Source organism: Myripristis murdjan, chromosome 9 (genome assembly GCF_902150065.1).
Source record: "Myripristis murdjan chromosome 9, fMyrMur1.1, whole genome shotgun sequence".
Classification (NCBI taxonomy): Eukaryota; Metazoa; Chordata; class Actinopteri; order Holocentriformes; family Holocentridae; genus Myripristis; species Myripristis murdjan.
The window spans coordinates 28,082,366-28,101,927 of NC_043988.1; the positions used below are offsets into that span (position 1 = coordinate 28,082,366).

A 19,562-nucleotide genomic window follows, 5' to 3' on the forward strand; every position below is an offset into this window, starting at 1 on the left:
TTCTTCTTCTTCTTCTTTGGGTTTTATTGGCGGATTGCAATCTTACCTTGAAGGTGCATACCGCCACCTACTGAACCGGAGTATGTAGAATGTATGCTAATTTATATTACTTCATGTCTATTAATTATAATTATAATTTTAATTAAAAAAAAAAAAAAAACCCACTATATTCTACAAAATAAACCTGTGTTATATAAATAAGCTATTACCTCTCTTTGTACCTCCCACACCTTATCTCCCTGTGTTCCCAATATCCCTAACATAGTCCATTCCCTTCCTGCCTCTCTAACTCTTTTTTTTTAATCTAACCCTTTCTTCGTAATATCTATTGCAGTGCATTAAAATATGTTCTACATTTTCAGTTGTATTACAAACTGAGCAATTTTGTGATTCCACTTTTCCCAATAAAAATAGTGTCTTATTTAAACCCGTGTGATCAAACCTCAACCTTGATAAAACTACCTCCTCTCTTCTATTTCTTCCCTTAATATTCTGTACTCTGATTGTGTCTTGTATACTGTAATATATTGTTTTTAACATCGGAAAGCGGCTTGGCTCTTGATATGACCCCGTACTTCCGGTTAACGCTTCCGTTAAATGCTACATTTGAATGCAGCAGAAAATATCGTAATTATGAAAATGAACAGGTAAACCCGCCCGGGGAGAGCCAAGTATTTTCAATGATGTGGGATCTATTATGTGTGTGAGGCGTGGGAGCGGAGTGTATTGTGTTGTGTTAAACATATGATGATACATGTAGCCTCACCTATTTGGCTAATAAGCTAATAAACAGCCAATAAAGGAGCACATTTGTCCGTGTAACTTTGCCTCAGCGGCACACGTTATGTATTAACATTAAGAAAACCACCCTTTGATGTTGTTAAAACACTCTTCTTGTTATTATTTCTCACCAAAAAGGCACTTAAATACAAAATAAATCATATTCAAAAGCACCGTTCATTAAAATACGAGGCGCACCTGAAGGTAACCTCAGCGTAGTACGGTGCGCAGTGAGGTTTCGCCTTCGGAAAGCTTTGCGCCAAGAAAAGCCTTTCGCACACAGCTGCAGCCCTAAAATCTATTTTTTTAAAGAAGAGATACAACATCTAGCAATGTATCCTCGTCTGGTTTTACGGATGCAGTTCTTCAGGAGCAGCGCTTGTCACCTGAACGCTTTGCGTCGTGCATGTCGAGCAGAGGTAGCTGGTCTAGAAACAATAAAAAGTCTTGTTTATATTTTTATCATGACGCTTTTCTTTTCCTTGACTGACGCAGAGCATTTTGGCAAGTGTACTACTAGCCCTGCTGGCTCTGGCAAACACCAAGAGGTTTGGTTTGTTTTGGATGCCTACAGCCTACCTGGTCACTTGTTTTGCACAACTTTTAATATCATGTATATGTGTGTGTGTGTGTGTGTGTGTGTGTGTGTGTGTGTGTGTGTGTGTGTGTGTGTGTGTGGCAGCAGCAACATGACCTTTGACCTTGTGCTGTGTGGCAGAGGCCCCTGTGCACAAAAAGTGACGAGGTTCGCCTGGCAGAGGAGGCGAGCAAGAAGTACGGCTCCCCAGCTCCAACCATCTTCTCCAAAGTCATTGACAAAAGCATTCCTGCTGACATTATTTATGAAGATGATAAGGTAAACAACAACACACACCGTCAAAACAAGCATCAACAAGCTCTCATTTCATCACCGTGTGTTCCACGTGAAGCCCACACTCAGATAAAGGGATTTGAAGTCCTATGTAAGTAAACATATCTTGTTTTTGTGTTTATCAGTGTTTGGCCTTCAGGGATGTCAATCCGCAGGCTCCTGTCCATTTCCTGGTCATACCGAGGCTCCCTATTCCCAGAATCAGCGAGGCCAAAGATGATGATGCTGAGGTGTGTTATATACCTGATATACGCCCAGTGGCCACTTTATTGGGTCCACCTGCACAATCTAATACAATCCCACATAGCTTTCTGCCATAAAGTTTAGTTTATGATGCCGATAATGCTTGGGTTCTCTTTCTGTCACAGTAATAGAGGTGTTCATTCAGTTCTATGTCTGGCATTGAGCTCATAGTTAGTGCTGCTGTTGTACTGGACTGCATTTTATTGAGAGGTGTTTCCACTATTCTGTCCCCCTCATGGTATATGAATAGGGAGGACAAAAAAATGGAAACACTTCTGAATATCATGTAGTCCAGTACAAGACCTCTGCAAACTACAACCTCAGCAATAAACACAGAATTAAATTGACACATTCTCCACAATGTGAACAAAAACTGAACATCATAAACTTTCTTAAAAGGTAGAATTTGTGGCAGAGCTGTTGCATTGAACTGTATTAGATTGTACAGGTGGAGCTAATAAAATGGCTACCGAGTGTGTGTTGCTTGCTCAAAACTCAGTGCTGTGATTTGTATCGCCTTTCAGGATGCATTGGAGGAAGCTGAATAACAAAATGACACCTCATTGCCTCCATTCAACTTGTGGATAAGCCCATATCCATGGTCATTCTTGTTTACCAAATTTAAAATCAACCTCAATCGACAACCACATATTAACTAACAGCCACAGAGGTCACTTGCTTTTTGTGGATTAAGTTGATTGTATTTGCTTGAGTATAATTAATAATTGTGAATTTTACTCCTGTAGAACATTAATGTGAGGCCAATGTAGTGTCCAGAAAAAATTACATTTATATTTGAAACCAATCAGCCTAATGAGATTAATGGTCAAACTTGAAGGAATGCCATACTTTAGCACATGAATGGAATCATGAAGATGCAAAAATTAAAGGTCAAAATTTCCCTCTTTGAGTCTGATGTTGGTTAAAAATTTGGCGGGACGATGCAGTGTGCGTCTTGTCACTGACTGGCACGGGGGTCGACTTGCCACATTTCCAGTTTGTCTCATGTAAAACTTTTCCAAATGTCCATGTCTTCTTGTTTCAACTTCCAGCTTTTAGGTCACCTGCTGGTCGTCGCCAAAAACGTGGCAAAGAAAGAATCTCTAGATGAAGGGTACAGAGTCGGTAAGTCATGAGGATGTTAGTCTGAGTGTTACAGTGATGAGTGGTTGGTTACCGGCATGAAGATACAGGTTGTTTACTCACACTGTGAATTCTGGGTATTTTTCTGTCGCCGGCAGTGATCAACGATGGAAAGCACGGCGCCCAGTCGGTTTACCACCTTCACATCCACATCATAGGAGGGAGACAGATGAAATGGCCCCCAGGATAATGGTTTTCTCTGTGTGTGTGCACGTGTGTATGTGTGTGTGTGTCTGTCATTCTTCATCCTTCGCTCTACTTACACATAAAGAGCTTAGCGAGCGTGAGCATCATAAGACATTTGTAATATTTACAAAATGTCATTAAGTCATCACATTTTCTGCACAATAAAAATCTCACTGCACCTGTTTCAGTGTATAAATTTTGACAAATTATTAAATAAAGAATAAACACATCGTTGTGACTGAGACCTGATAGTAAAGCTGTAATTTAAAATATGTAATAAATGTTTTTTTCATTAAAGTACAAGAGTTTATTCTGTCCTCCCCAGCCATCTAATTCTTTATGGAAAGTCAGGGAATTTACAAGTGGCCTTACAGAAATGTATTAAATGTTTTATATCCACTTTTTTACTCTGCATTACAGAACCTGGTAATCCTCAGTTAATTTTATATATTCGGTAAAGATAAAAATAGAATATATGTAGTAGTAAATAACACATTTAATTACCCGGTATTTCAAAAATAGATTATTATTCACAGTTGAAATATTTTGTCAAAATGGCAAAGTTAGAAATATTAAGTATTTTTAAAATAGACATGAAGCATTCTGTGTTAAATAAGAATATAAAGGGAAAAATGATGGAAAGCAGATTGTTTTGCTCTTTAAAGGAAACAAAAATAAAAACATACAAACATAAGGAACAAAATATTTAAATCATGCCTCTGACCCACTTATGAAAAGTTTTTTTTTTAAATCACAGCTACAGTGGGAGCCCTGTTTTATAACACATAAGGACATAATAGTCATTCTTTACAGAGGATTTTAATGATTACTGGCTATAGTGTGTTTTTCCCATTATCTGCTGGTAGTGACGGTTATCGATTCATTCACAAACTTTAGAGGTGGCGTGTGTCCACATACTAGCCGTGGGGAGTCGGGGCAAACATGGTGCGACTGGGTGGTATGATTCACTGACCTTGGTGCCCATGATCTAGGTTACTCAGTGTCATTTGAGAAGTGGGCTGAACTTTCCCCTATATTTACTAAAAAAACAACGCTCACCTCCTTGCCTCTGCTATCAGGCAGATGCCATCAGATACAGTTTAGTGGAAAAGGGGAAATGAGGCCACTATTGGTGACATAGAAGGGATATAATAATGTGTAATGTGTGACATCAATAGAAAGGTGCCACTGTTACACAATGTACTACTACCTATTAAATATTAAGGAAATTTTTTTCATGTTGATTTCCCTTTAAACACCAATCACAAGCAGAGGAAGAGAACTTTTTAAGCTCTGATTCAATTTGGTTTTGAGCAAAAGTGGCTGCAGATCAGTTTCAGGACAATGTGCCTCATATTTTGTGAATATGTTGAATATTACCAAAATCTTTGATGGATGTTTTGAAGGGGGGGGGGGGGGGGGGGGGGGGGAGTTGCAGTTGCAGAAGCTTTTGTCCAGCTGACGCAAAACAGCTTTTTATGGGTCAAAGTCTCATCTATCCTCGCAGGCCGTCTTTTATCGGCGCTTTTCTCCGACATGCCCCGTCTTGTAACCCTGCAAATGATTAGCCCCATAAGCCATTAAGGTCAATTTAGGATCAGGAACATCTCAAGAAAACCACTCAGGCATTCAAGCCCAGATGCCCCAACATGTTTTGGACACATAATTACCACTGCCAGTGTTTTGTGATCAAGCTAAAATATCTTGTCAGGATCAAGAGGTATAAGCGATAAAGCTGGTCTCCACCGGTTGAGAGAGACCGTTTCTATGTCAGGTTTCGGGTCCCCTGCACCTTGAGGAGGTAACCTTTGGTCAAGTTAGTCAGTGGATCTTTAACCGGTCAACTCAGCCCCAGCAGGTGCACGGAGGATTACGTAAGTTTCTGTGGTTCTGGATAGACCTGAGTTGGTGGGGGTGGAGGAGGGGGGGCTGGTACACTCTCGTGCACGTCCCCTATAGGCTGATCATTCCTCCGGGGGGCAACAGTCACAGAACTGTGCCAGGCAAAGGTTGATCCAGGTTTGTCCTGTGTCTGTCTGCTCGTGTGAAGTTGATGTCATTCAGCTCTGCCTCTGGACAAGGTGGGTTGTCTTTCACACAGCGTTTGTGTTTTATTTCATATTTCAGTCCTTTGAAATGGGGGAGGTGTGTATGTGTGTGTGTGTGTGTGTGTGTGTGTTTGGGGGGGTACAGCTGCACATGAATGATACTTACTCTGTGTGAAGTGACTGGTGGGACGGCGTCAGGTCACTCTTGATGTGTGACCTGCATTGCCATGATTTGCCATGGTGGTTTCATGTCAGTGTGTCTATTTATAAATAGATTTCCATGCCGAGTTGGCCACACACAGCTTTGCCCTTGTAATGTTATGACTTTATAATGTGTGTGTGTGTGTGTGTGGTTGTGCGTGTGTTCACATGTGGTTGTAGAATAGGTGAGGTCATTTTTTTTCCTCCTGAAAGGACTGTTTCTGAATTGCAAAATGAGGCATTCAATGTATGGGGTTAGTCACATTTTATGAAAGAGCCAAGAAAATTCTCTGTTTATTGTGGCTTTAATTGATCTCTTTGACATAGTGGGAACAAAACTGAACTCATCAGTCCCTTGAATCTTATGGTAAATGGGTTTGAAACAAGCAAAGCCTGCTTCTGTGTGGAGAGGTGGCCATTGTTTGATGTGAGCAGGTTCCTCATGTTTTATTGTTTGGTCAACAGAGACGTAGCCTTTAAAGTTCCCTCCTCGGCCACAGGCTCCTGCTAAACACTAAACAAACACTGGGGACTGCAACAGGCGTGGGCTGTCTGCTCCTGGATCTTATATTTACATGCAGAGACTAAACATCTGAAAGAAATCTGGAAGAACAGAACTTCTTACGGGAATTTAGAACATCTACTGCTTGCCTGGGAGTATCAGGAGAACTGGTGGCATTGATTTAAAGACCGTAGTTTTTAAAGGTAACCACTTTTTTCTTGGTAATGTGCAAACTTACATCCAAATCATGAATGAGTGAAATGATTTTTTTTTTAGGTGAAGGGTACTTAGAAAGATGTTTGCATAATCGCAAGCAAAGACTTTGCCTTCAGCACTTCATATTGCCACACCGTAGTTTTGTAATTAGCGTGAACTTTGCCCCAGATTGTGACCAGAGTTATCTTATATTCCAGAGGTCAGATCGACAGTCTGATTAGATCTTTATAGATGGAAGTTATACATTTGCGGTTTTGCTTTTCAGAAACGGTGATATATATGTTGTAAAATTCCTCTCTCCCCTAAGTGATCAGCCTCGGCACTGTATTTAGCTTGTAGGCGTAACTTGATTTTGAAAGTCACTGGTAACAAGCAACTGAATTGTTTCCACAGTTGCAAGATAATCACACTAGATGGCATGATTTCATTGGGTTCAACTGGGTTGAAAAAGATGTGTGGATTACAGAGGATATTTATCCTGGCAGTATTTACATTTTTATTTCACCGTAACCCAAGTCTGGTAAATCCATTAAAAAAAGAATAAGAAGAATAAATACTGATTAATAACCATTTTAGTGGCTGATATTCAGCAAATGAAAAAAGTGAACATTTTCAGCTGGGTCAAAAAGTTCTTGGTGTGTGTTATAAATAGCCAAGCAGATGGCCCAACACGTTCTGGCACAGTGTTCACAGTTTCAAAATTTACAGCACTGTTGTACGTGATGATTAGCACTCATGGTTATTGACAGCGACCTGTTGCAATGACCTTTGTGAATGTCTGACTCATATAAATGACCAAAGCAGTGCTGTTTCATAATAGTTGCCATCTGTGTGAGGAGAGTCTGGTGGAGGGCAGCTGAACCGTTTATATGCAAACTTAACTCGGCATCTGTCTAATATAGCTCACTGATATAGCTTCCTCTTATTCAAGCAAGCACAAGATGTGTGACCAAGAAGATTCTGTTATGAGCAGCAGGGTCCCAGTCGTGGATGGTGACACTGAGAGGTATGTAAGAGGATGCACATTGCAAAGTGAAGAGTTATCCATTTTCACCAAGGACTTTAGCTGTCATTAATGCCCTCTCTGTGCCCTCTCACAGCATCCTTCCCCAAAAAGCCCAGCCTGTGCCAGACTCCACACTTCTACAGAACGAGACCCGCTCCAGTCTCGTCAACGGAGACGACTCTTTTGCCAAAACTGAAGACAGAGTGATGCAGAATGGTGCTGCAGAATCACACCCGCTGAAGACTGCTGCGAGCTCTGAGCCCAGTGCAGCGAGTCCTGCCAAGCCAACAGAGACTGCAGCCCCGTCTGGCAACAGTGAGACATCAGCCAAGCCTCTCTCTGGAGGACTTGTATCAGGTGAGAGTCTGAATGTGATCTCAGGAGAAAGAACCAATGTGGAGAAAATGTCTTACCAGTGAAAAACATTCAGAATGATGCACTTTATGTGCAAGAACATCCTGAGGGAACAATACAGTATATTGAATTACAGGTTGCAGGGCTACAACAGAGCGAAAACAAAATTTACCAAGTACTATGTGAAGTTCAATTAAAAAAAAAAAAAAAACTAACATTTTTAGAACTAGATTACACCAACATTTGTCAATTTGTCTGTGAAAAAGGACAAAGAATAAAGAATCTATGAATTTATTCAAAAAGCAAGTTCATAAAATGGGTTTTCAAGGTGATCTAAATGACTAAACGTACTTACCAGCCTTAACTCCACAGTATTGAGGCTCTAATGGAGAACATTTGGGCTCTTTCGGCCTGCAGTCTTGACTGAAAGAGACAGGGGGGTTGCTCTGGCTCACAGAGAGTTAAAAGGTCACTACTATACTGTAGCCGTGCTTTAAAGGTAATTACTTAAATTTTAAAATCAGTCCTAAAAATGGGAGGCAACCAGTGCAGGGAGGCTGAAATTGTGTTGATATGATCTGCCTGCTGTTACACAGGAGCCTCGGAGCAGCATTCTTGGTCAGCTGCAAGCATGACAGACACTTTTAGGTAATTACAGGGAATTACAGTGATCTGTGCCAGAGTAAATGAATGCATGAATGATCTACGCTAAATCACTTGGGGATGGCAGATTTTCAAAATAAGCCTCATTTGCAAAAAACAGGACTTGACAGCACCACATGGTTCTTAGCTACAGGTTTCACATTTTAGGCCAAGTTCCCTGGTTGATTACAAATAATATTCAATAAAATATAAAAATGAGGGTTTTTTTTTTTTTTTTTTTTTTTTGAGATGTAGAAAGTGATTTTACACAGAGCATTTAATGTATGACAGCCATTCACACATACTGTCAAGACTTTTGGGTCATTGGGATTTAAAAGGAGGCTTAGCAGAGTGTTAGCAGCATAACGATGAATTAGCACATTGTGATTGCGGATAATACTACCCAGGAAAATAAAATGGCCCCCAAATTAGAGCCCTCAGGTTATAGCTTGTGGCTAGGACGCTACATCAACAAATTGAGTTGAAGAAAGTTCTGGGTGATAGATAAGATCTGAAATAGTCCAGAGCTGTGTCTGAGATGCCGACCAGATATTTGAGACACTCAAGTCAAATTGCACAATCCGCTGCACTGAAATCTAAAATTATTTGAAATTGCACAATTGTCTATATCAGTTTGTACAAGAAGGTCATTTGTGACCTTCAGAAGAACAGTAAGTGTTATGAAGTGCTCCAGACCCAGACTGGAATTTTTCTAAGATGCTGGTTTCTCAGAAACTTAAGATGAAAAAGGAAGCTTGGAAATAATGTAAGTCTCAATACACATTGTGAGGTGAAAGTTAGGCTCTTATCAGGGTATTTGCATTTTGCATTTACATGCATGTTAGTGATCAGGTTATTCCCCACTTACGGGCGGTCTCAAGTGCCGTGCAAATGAGAGATGGGGTAAGGGATTAAGAGAAATCAGGTTAAGCCACCTAAATTTCACCTGGAGAAACCTGATTATTAATTGTGCCATGTATAAGTTTACTTGGATTTCTGTGAACGGCTTTTTCGGTGTGCGCCTGTGCAGGAAAAGAGAAGGGATAAGGAAATGGACACAATATATAAACAGTGTACAACGGCCGTGAGAGTAACAACTAACCTTTCTACATTACTTGAAGGATGCTGAATAACTTTATGTCGACATTACACCTGTTGGAAATACAAGGAAACAAAAACACATCTGCGACCTTTGCTGGGGACATCCCCACAAGAGGCCAGCTGACAGACGCTCTCTGCCGGCTGTGAGCTGGCTGAAACACTGCTGCAACAGGCCAGGGAGCGACAGGGGTGGAGGCGAAACCCTCTAATTGAGGCAGTGCATGTAAACAGGGATTTTGAATAAAAGTAAGGTAACACATGCAAACACGTCACCTAATTCCCTGCCGTAAGCTGGTTACTAACAATAACTTCTGTGCATGTGAGCGTAGTCAAAACCAGATGGAAAAAATCTTAGAGATCAGTATTGTTGATGGATAAACTGCTAGGGCCCACGCAGGGTGCTGAAAGCTTCTTTTTGATGATATCAAGAAGGCACTTCTCCAGGAGTGCAAGAGACAGAGACTCAAAACAGCTCATTACTAAAAAATTATCTGGGGTAAAGGACAGATGCCGGGCATGGATGAAAGGAGCAATGCAATCAAGAAAATCTGGGGAGGTGTCAACAGGGGAACATCAGAGGCTCTAACAATGCAGGGTGATACCTGAAGAGCTTTTGTTTGCTCCCAGTCTGCCAACTTTAGTCTATTTATCATTCGTATCAGAGCAATTTCATCTCACCAAACTCGACCGGTAGGTGGTAGTCAGGGAAATTCCATAGCTTACTTACTGTTTTGTCTCAGGTAACCTGAAACAGCACGGCCAGCCCCCTGTTCTGTGAGGAACTTGCAAATCATGTTGCTGTAAGACAGCCAGTATGAATACACGCCCACTGTGATACTCTAGAGATAGTCATGTCTGCAGCCTCAAACCTCTTGCACACCTGACTCTCGCTGTCTGTGGTGAGCTTGTGTCTTGGGTGTTGTGGGTGTCTTCTGAGTTTGACTCCACTGCACTGCTACCGATGGCAGGTAAATGCAGCTGCCCCTGTTGTCCTCCTGTAGCAGAGCCTAAGCCCATTGTTTTGTCAACAGCAACAACTTTAGCCCCTGCCAACCAGCTATGGAGCACCGACAGAGACAAGGCTGTCACCCTGAGGATGGAGGGTTCAGGCCCAGGATCCGAGACTCCAATGACGATCCATCAGATGTTCCTGGAGACGGTGGAGGGCTATGGCGACCGTGCAGCTTTGGCTTCCAAGAAAGAAGGACAGTGGGTCACCCTGACCTGGAGGCAGTACTACGAGCAGTGCCGAGCAGCCGCCAAGAGTTTTCTCAAGGTTTGTTTGACAAGGGACCTGCTATGCACATTCAGTATAGAGTAAACACTTGTTTGTCACTTTGCTCAAAGTACAAGGAACTGGAAATTTGCCATATCCTTCTACATTTAAAATCTAAAAAGCACTGAAGTTATTTTTGAATGGGTAAATTCTTACATGTTGTGCAAGTAAGTTTAACTCTACATATCCTGTAATTGTTGATGCCTAAGAAATGTTATGGACTGTTTTGACAGAGGTGTTGTAGCCGGGTCAAAGCAAGTTTAGGTCATAAAAATAACAGCGGGTCAATTTCATTGAAGTATGCAAGGGAACCAGTAAGGACAAAACTTATTTAGCAATCATGTATAATTGTCTTTTGAGACGGACCCATCATTAATGTCATGATAAACACCTGCGTTTAAATTGCTGTGACACCTCTGTGAAAAAAAAGGTCCACTTAGCTGTTTACATCGTAGGAGAAAACTTGCTTCTTGGGTGAGAAGTGGCTGCTGAAAACCAACACTTGGGTGTGTGAAAATCCAAGATTGTGTTACATCTCCAGTTTCGCAGCCAAGTCCTTGTCCCATGAATTGAGGTGGCTTGAAATGTAATGTAGGTCAAAAGTAAACGTGGAACTGTGCCACACGCTCATCATTTATTTATTTATTTAATGTTTATTTGATAGGGACAGGTACACACTGATACATGCATTGAACATTTCATAAATATTCTGATGCAAAGAGACATACTCTGAATATATATATCTATGTCCTTGTGTTCTTGTAGTTGGGGCTGGAGCGTTACCATGGTGTCGGTATTCTGGGATTCAACTCCCCTGAATGGTTTATCGCTGATATTGGCTGCATCTTGGCTGGGTAAGTGCAGCTGCAACTGAGGTGCATGTTGATCGTTATCCTCCATTGCTATGCATGAGACCCCTCAGTATTGTTTTACCTGACACTGCATGCTTATCTGTCTCTTTGCATATCTTCTAAGTAGGGGTGCAGTCTTATACAGAGAAGTAATTCAGATTCTATTATTGCTTCACGTATGAAAGAACAAACAAAATTACAAAAAAGAAAATAACTAAATGCTTTAGCCCTTTGAAACCTTTGTTTAAAGAAAAGGGAGAACAGGAAATGAGCAAATTAGCAAGAAATAAACCTAAAATGAACAAGGAATTAGAAAAAAGAAATTGTTAAAAAAATAATAATAAATAAATAAAAAAAAAAGGAAAATGACCTGAAAATTAAATTGCATTCATGCTTTCAGGTGTACAGTATCTCTGTGCCCTTGCTTGTTTGGGTTATAACCAGTACAAAGAATTTGATTAAGCTGGTTATTATAATTAAGATGCGTCAGAATCCTCAAATGGCTGTTAAGCCCAGCATGACATTTCTGCTTCTTACAATGTTTCGAGGCATACAGACGATACAAACCGTTGTCTGCACTGCAACTAAGCCCTGTGCTAACTGCTTGTTTCAGGCACTTATTCAAAGCCTTCAGTTAACACTAAAAGTTCATATACCACTAAATAAGATTTTGTAAAAGCATACTTATATTTCACAACTCAATTCTAGATTACAGTTGTCATCCACATGTTACAAAAAATTCAAACTTAGGCGATGTTAGCAGTTGGGTGGTGAATAGTGAGAACTACACAGCATATAATTATTAACTAATGATTTTATAATATCAATTAGAAACGCCACAGGCCATTGCGCTGACAGCTGCATGGATTCAAAACCTTGTGTTAGTATCCAGTGTCTGATTTGTGCCTTAGGGGCCTGGCAGCCGGTGTCTACACAACCAACTCCCCAGAGGCATGCCAGTACGTGGCAGCCAACTGTGAGGCCAACGTCCTGGTTGTTGAGAATCACAAACAGCTCGTTAAAATCCTACAGGTCAGTAACCGCACTGCAGTGCTTATCTTTGGCGTGGCTGTTGCAGCTGCTGGCTTTGCAAAAAAAAACCAAAAAAAAACCTGTGCTTAACTGTGCTATTCGAACATTATGTAAAGACTTCTGACTTATTGTGTGTGGAATGGCACTCATTCACAGTATACACTTAATTCTCACTGGTGTTTATGTAATTTGTGTGTCTCTGCAGATTAAAGATCAGCTACCTCATCTGAAAGCCATTGTCCAGTATAAAGACGAGCTGCAGCAGAAGTTACCAAACCTGTATACGGTATGTTTTCAGTGCAAAAACTTTGACGAGGCATTAAGTTAGTTATTTTTGATGCACCTCATAGTCCAGAATACTGGAGTGCATGATGTCCACGCTGTGGCACACCATCTTCTCCGTGCAACACCAACATCGGTTGTTATTTCTTTTCACAATGTGTGGTTCTGTTAGACTGGTGTTAGACTAGTTTACGTTCCTTTTGACACTGAAGAATATTTCTCAGATATGACAGCGGACCAAGTGTGGCCCAAGTGTGGCTAAGTTAAAATATGAGACAGCAAAATGAAGGTGCAGTTGAGGACACAGTTCAGTTGGGATTGAAGCAGTCTGTATTAATTCAGCCTCTGTGTCTCCGTAGTGGGCAGAGTTCATGAAGCTCGGAGAGGAGGTGCCCGATGAGCAGCTGAATACTGTGATTGGCAGTCTGCGGGCCAATGAGTGCTGCACCCTCATCTACACCTCTGGAACCACTGGCAACCCCAAAGGAGTTATGTTGAGCCACGATAATGTGAGTTACCACATTATGAATGAAAAACTTTTCCCTCCCTAACTGTCATGTATCAACTTGGCTAGACTGCATTTTAATTTAATTATCCTTTAATCTACCCTTACTTTAGGCAGGGAGACAAGGCATGTCATGGATTTTCAAGGTGGAGGAAGTTGGGATTGAAATAAAATATAACAAACAAGAAGCAGATAGATCAAATGGAAGCAGATAGATGATCAAATGGAAGATCAATATTTCAAACGTTTCAAATATTATACAGTCAAGGAAGGTTGTATAGTATATTATTACGTATATTATGATTACACAGGGTTAAACAGCACTAAACTACAAACAGTAGTGAACACTACAAGGACATGGTGCATATGAAAGCACGGATGAGGATAAGCGTGTTAGCATGACAGTAGCTCCTGGCAAGGAAGACAGGTTTGAAAAAGAATGTATGCAATGCTGTGCATGAGGGTAGATGCTGTGATTAAATTGTGACACTGATGACATCGACTGAAGTAGGCTGCTCCATTTACTGGGACAACAGAGTTTTTGCTAAACTGGATTTACTTTTGAGGCATTTAAAGTGAAGAAGAGTGCCCTTTTTACCAAATGAAAGTGTCTTAAAGAAAATTCAAAATAAAGACCAAGGTGAGGCCAACTGAGATCATGTGGTCAGCCTGTAACTTTGTAACAGATTCCTGTGATGGTACTGTGTGCATTATTTTCATATGTAAATTCAAAGCAGAACAGGGCCCAAGATAGAGCCTTGTGGAGCTCCATTCATGATCAGTTTCAAGATAACACATTACATTCAGACAGGTACCTGAAAAAGCTGACTGTGAATATTTATTTGCAAAACTCAGTCTAATTTCTGGCAACTTTTCTCTTACTCCTCAATGTCTAGCTCACCTGGATATCCAATATAGTGGGTGTCATAGCAGAGTTGAACCACGGTGAGGAAGAGCTGGTCAGTTACCTGCCCCTGAGCCATGTTGCCGCTCAGCTCAACGACATGTGGGTCTGCATGAGGTATGCAGGCACCACCCACTTTGCTGAGCCAGATGCCCTGAAAGTAAGGATGCCCTCCACAGTACAGAAAAAATGGCCTTAACAGTGATAGTCATTTTGTGAAAGATACTCAACGTTCAGTAACACCTATTCATTTCCCAGGGCTCCTTAGGGACCACTTTGAAAGAAGTGCGCCCGACGTCTTTCCTGGGAGTCCCACGTGTGTGGGAGAAGATGCAAGAGAAGATGAAAGCTGTAGGTGCCAAGGCATCCCCGATGAGGAAGAGAGTGGCAGACTGGGCTAAGTCCATAGGGCTGCAGTACAACTACAGTGCCATGAACGGGTGAGACAGCAGCAAGGATCTTCAGAAAGAAAATGCTGTTTAAACCAGTTGTTAACAATGCCCTTGTCATCAGTCATTGTTATGAGACACAGTTTTTCTTGCTGTGTAATTTCTCTTTAAGTATGTTATGCTCAAATTCCTTATGATGTCATTCCACTTCATTTTCATCTTCAGCTGTTGCCCTCACAATCTTTGTATGACAATTTGTAACACAGAGAGCTTACATTACGTCAGTAGGCCTGTGAAAGTTGTTGTAAAACATATTCAGGATAGAGTTCTCCAGCCATTGGCATGCGGCTTATCCCTGATCTCATCTGTGATCTCATCAGTGATGGCGCCATTGCTTGATTTTGAAGTAAATTTTTCTGATTAAATTCCATTCCCAATATCTCAAAAAATCTAATCCTGTGCCCCGGGTTTATTTTGGGTGACAGGGAGAATGTGGTGCCCTGGGGCTTCATGCTGGCGAACAATCTGGTCTTCAAGAAGGTGCGTTGGGCACTGGGCTTAGACCGCTGCAAGAACTGCTACACAGGCGCCGCCCCCGTCACCAAGGAAACTCTGGAGTACTTCATGAGCCTCAACATCCCCCTGATGGAGGTGTATGGCATGAGTGAAAGCTCCGGGCCGCACACCGTCTCCTTGATTAACGACTTCCGCATTATGAGGTCAGCAGTAAAACATCGCACAATGCACCGAACTGTGTACAGGCAGATTTTTATGTGTTATTGATATAGGTGTAAACATATTACTGAGGATTAACCTGTACATCATACATCCTACCTCTTAATCTACACAGGGCAAAATTTTTACATTTAATACACCTATTTTGTCACTAAATCACAATGTGGGGCCTCAATAAATGACAGCATCCAATTAAGACAGTTTATTGCCTTATTTACACATGAAAATCTGGTGTTTGATATGTTAATTTATCAACATACAAGCAGTGACAAATCAAACTTGAACGATTGAGTGCCCTATCTAGAAAAAGCTAGATTCACCAATATCAGATATTTTGTCTCTTTAGTCCCCTTGATTTTCTTTTAACAGTCCAGTGGGTTTTGTTTTTATTTATGAGGTCGCTGTGAGCAGTTTACTGAATACACGTTACATGATTTCTGGATATTTAAGCTCAGATTTCTCAAATCTTTTTCTGACATGTGGAGTGCAAAGTTATGTGCAAAGTTGGCTGCTGCAGCTGTTGGGCAACAAGTGGTCAAACCAGAGGTAACATCCTTTAAATAGACATATTCTTGACTTATATCTTCTAGCTGTGGAAAGGTGTTGCCAGGTTGCAAGACAAAACTGGACAATCCAGACAAGGACGGGAATGGAGAGGTCTGCTTCTGGGGACGGCACATCTTTATGGGCTACCTGAACATGCCTGACAAGACAGCAGAGGCTCTGGACCAGGATGGCTGGCTGCACTCTGGGGACCTGGGCAAGCACGACCAAAACAACTTCCTGTACATCACTGGAAGGATCAAGGGTAGGTTGTGGTTAAAGTAAAAAGCGTGTGTTTTTATTTGTAGCGTTGGAAATGAACACTACAGGACACTAAATAAAATTTGCCCGCTTAATTATTCCCATCTACCATACCACGATTAACCATTCAGTACTTGGTTATCAGAGCCATATCAGCATTTTGGATTGGTTGCATATCATTAACAATCACGTCAACTGTGGTTAGAGTTCATCTCAGGTTGGCCTCTCTCACACTGGGGAGAAGACACAAATATTATCATGGTATTTGGCTTCGTTCCATTTTCCTGGTTATTAGTAGCAGCTGGATGCTTTTGGAATGAGTCATCATTGTTGCTCTAAAGGTTTGAAAAGAGACATGGCATGAAACTCGGTCTTCATCTGCTTTACACGATCCAAGACTGTACTGTACTTTCTTGGATTTTGCTCATGCAGGCCTTGTGTGGCTTTGATCATAACTGCTAGAGGGTTGCTTTTGTTGTTGTTTTTTTTTTGTTTTACTAACACCAGAAGCTCAAAAGTGGTGGCTGCGTGCCACAGCTCCAACTCTGCCACTTGAGCACTAAATACTTAATTACACTGTTAAACGTATTTTCATGATGCATCCCAGGATTTTAAAGATATTAGCAGGCAAACATAATTGGAATACTCTGTTTATTTCTGTTGATGAAGCTTGGTGTTGTGTTTTTGGACAGAGCTGATCATCACAGCCGGTGGAGAGAACATCCCCCCGGTGCCCATCGAGGATGCAGTGAAGGCTGAGACCAGCATCATCAGCAACGCCATGCTGATCGGAGACAAGCTCAAGTTCCTCTCCATGCTGCTCACTCTCAAAGTAACCGCGCTTCCATGGAGACACAGCTACTAAATAACTCAAAAGAATACCCCATAATGACCCTTCTCTCTTTCCATAGTGCGTTGTGGATGACAACGGCGAGCCTACGGATGAGCTGACCCCCGAGGCCGTGGCTTTCTGTCAGCAGCACGGCGTCACAGCAACCAAGATCTCAGAGATCCTAGCCAATAAGGAGCCGGCTGTCTACAAAGCCATTCAGGAGGGCATGGAGCGCGTGAACGCCAGAGCGACCTCCAATGCCCAGAAGATCCAGAAGTGGGTCATCCTGGACCGAGACTTCTCTGTATCCGGAGGTGAACTGGGTGAGTCAGCTGAGAAAAAAAAATCACTTTGTTTTTAACTTTCACGGGCCTTGTGTTTTGCACGGAAACACTAACAATGGTCTAACATGAACAAAATGCTAAATTATGAAGGAGAGTTTAAGCGTTTTACACTTGCTGCAAATATCAGACGTACTGTTATGCTTAATCAACTTGTCGTCATCAGACAGTGCTCTGACTTGTAATGTGTCTGTGCATGCCAGACAACATTCCAGTCATTTACGTTGTTTTCTAGTACCCACACATGATTGAATCTCTTCCTCCGAGACGTTGTTTTTACAAGCTTCTTAATGCACTAGGTCAAATGTCAGACTTTTACAGCAAGGACAGATTAACCCTCTCTTCTTCTGTGCCGTCTTTGCAGGGCCCACCATGAAACTGAAGAGGCCCGTCGTCGTGAAGATGTACCAGGAGAAAATAAATGAGATGTACGAAGGAGAGAAACAGTAGAACGAAACGCACATGGATCGTACAACACCCAAGGGGCTCATGAGAAATTCGGGCTCAGTTTATGAACACTACATTGTGCCCTTCCTCATACTCAGAAATGTATTATCTTTTCACATGAAAGTGCTCGTAAATTGCAAAAAAAGGAAGAAAAAAATTATAATTGAGGCGCCTGATCAGGAAAAAGTCTTGATTCTGTTTTGTATTTAATGGCTACAGAGTTTTGTAGAGACTGTCAACATGTTAAAGGAACAGTTCACCCAAAATACAAAAAAAAAAAATAATAATAATAATAAAATAAAAATTAAGCACAATATATCCATCAAGATAGTTTCTGTGTGATTTGGTGAGGTTTCCAGTTCTTCTTCTTTCACCCCAACACAATGGAGCTGGGTAGGTTTTCATTTGTGAAGCTCAGTCAGTCAAATATTTGTGATGGTTTGAGCTCCACAAATGAAAACCCATCCGGCTCCACTCTGTTGGGCTGGTGGGAGACAGGGGAGATTCTGGCAAAATGAAATTGCCACCAAATGACACAGAGCTATTTGGATGGATGGATTACCAAAGGAACAAGTGGAAAAATATCTTTCTTTTTATTATTATAATTTTTTTTTTGTATCTTGGCTCAAGTGTTCCTTTAAGTATTCCACAAGCTGAAGCGGGATTCCCTTTGGTATCTGCTCCAAACTGATATTCAAGCTGTTTAAAATGTACATAAGGTTTCACAGCAACAGTGCACTTTTTGTAAATAAACTACATAGTTGTAGCCAAATCATGCCATCTACTGTGTGCACAGATTAATTGTACCATCACAGTACTCTGACAATCCAACTGTAGTCACCAGCAGGATGGGAAATTATCACCAGCCACCTGCCAAGTGCTGGTAAATTTTGGCTGGGTGTGGTATGTTTGTATACCTGTCAGACTGGAAGGAAGGCAATCATCATTTATTGATTATTATTTATTCTCATATTAGCTGGTAAAACAATGAAAGTAATGTGTATTTTATCAACTATTTGCTACTGTTGCCAGTGAACAAAAAGTTGCTTCTCCTGGTCATAAGCCTCTTATTTTATTTCTGAAGCAGAAGTATCTTTGTAAGATTTTGCAGCAGTAAATATTGTCCTCTTTGAGGTGCCAGTTTATCTAACTAATAGAATACCTATCTAGAAAAGCTGCAGACGTCACTTCTGATGATTAGTGGTGATGTTGGCTCAAGTATTGGTATTATGTATTTAAAATATGTCAGTATAATGGCTTAATTTTCTCCAACCACAAGCATGTGCAAAATGCAACAGTACATTTGGATTTTTACTCAGTGTTTCTCCATGTACAGTCAGAGAAATCTTGAAATGTTTATTTTGTGCTGGATGTTACATGAAAATTGTCAATAAATCAGAATGATTTGGAAGAAAAAAATACTTAAAGGCTGCGTATATTTACCTTCATTCTCAGTGGTGTAGAAAATGGGTGAAATGGTGGATATGACATTTGAAATCATCACTAATATGCTTGTGTGCGCTGTGAACTGAAGTTACACTACACTGCAGTTTCGTTTTTAAACATTTCGTGCCACAGCCTTCGCCTTTGTCTCACTTCAGGAAATGTAAAAAAGATATTCCCTCCGGCTTCAGTTTAACCCTTTAATTATTGACAACCTCATCACTCAAAAGACCAGTTAGGCAAGGATCACTTTAGAAAATGGGAATCCAGTGGGACTGTACATAAAGGCATGAAACAGAGCCTGGCGAGCACTTAGGATGCGAGTCTGGAAGCTCAAGTGTTAAATAACAGAGGAACCACCAGCCAAATGAACTTTAATTTATTGTCCTGCACTGATTTAAGTCACTATAACGCTCAGCTATAGGATC

The 19,562-nt window shown here is 41.1% G+C and overlaps 2 protein-coding genes across 2 annotated transcripts in view; both read left to right on the forward strand.

Annotated features, from left to right (window-relative positions):
* Positions 1-3,495, forward strand: part of hint2 (histidine triad nucleotide binding protein 2) — a 390,237-nt gene extending 386,742 nt beyond the window's left edge. The window contains 4 exon segments of the mRNA XM_030059357.1: positions 1,499-1,636; positions 1,777-1,881; positions 2,947-3,019; positions 3,136-3,495. Coding sequence (XP_029915217.1) covers positions 1,499-1,636; positions 1,777-1,881; positions 2,947-3,019; positions 3,136-3,227 — 408 coding nt within the window. The 3' untranslated portion in view covers positions 3,228-3,495.
* A 6,648-nt stretch (positions 3,496-10,143) lies between these two features.
* Positions 10,144-17,972, forward strand: LOC115365622 (long-chain-fatty-acid--CoA ligase ACSBG2-like). Its single transcript, XM_030060709.1, has 12 exons — positions 10,144-10,569; positions 11,335-11,423; positions 12,332-12,452; positions 12,658-12,738; positions 13,094-13,243; positions 14,136-14,303; positions 14,402-14,583; positions 15,018-15,251; positions 15,858-16,075; positions 16,764-16,903; positions 16,983-17,226; positions 17,609-17,972. Exons 1-12 carry the CDS (start codon positions 10,255-10,257, stop codon positions 17,692-17,694), a joined length of 2,028 nt encoding a protein of 675 aa, XP_029916569.1. The 5' UTR covers positions 10,144-10,254; the 3' UTR covers positions 17,695-17,972.
* The last annotated feature ends 1,590 nt before the right edge of the window (positions 17,973-19,562 follow it).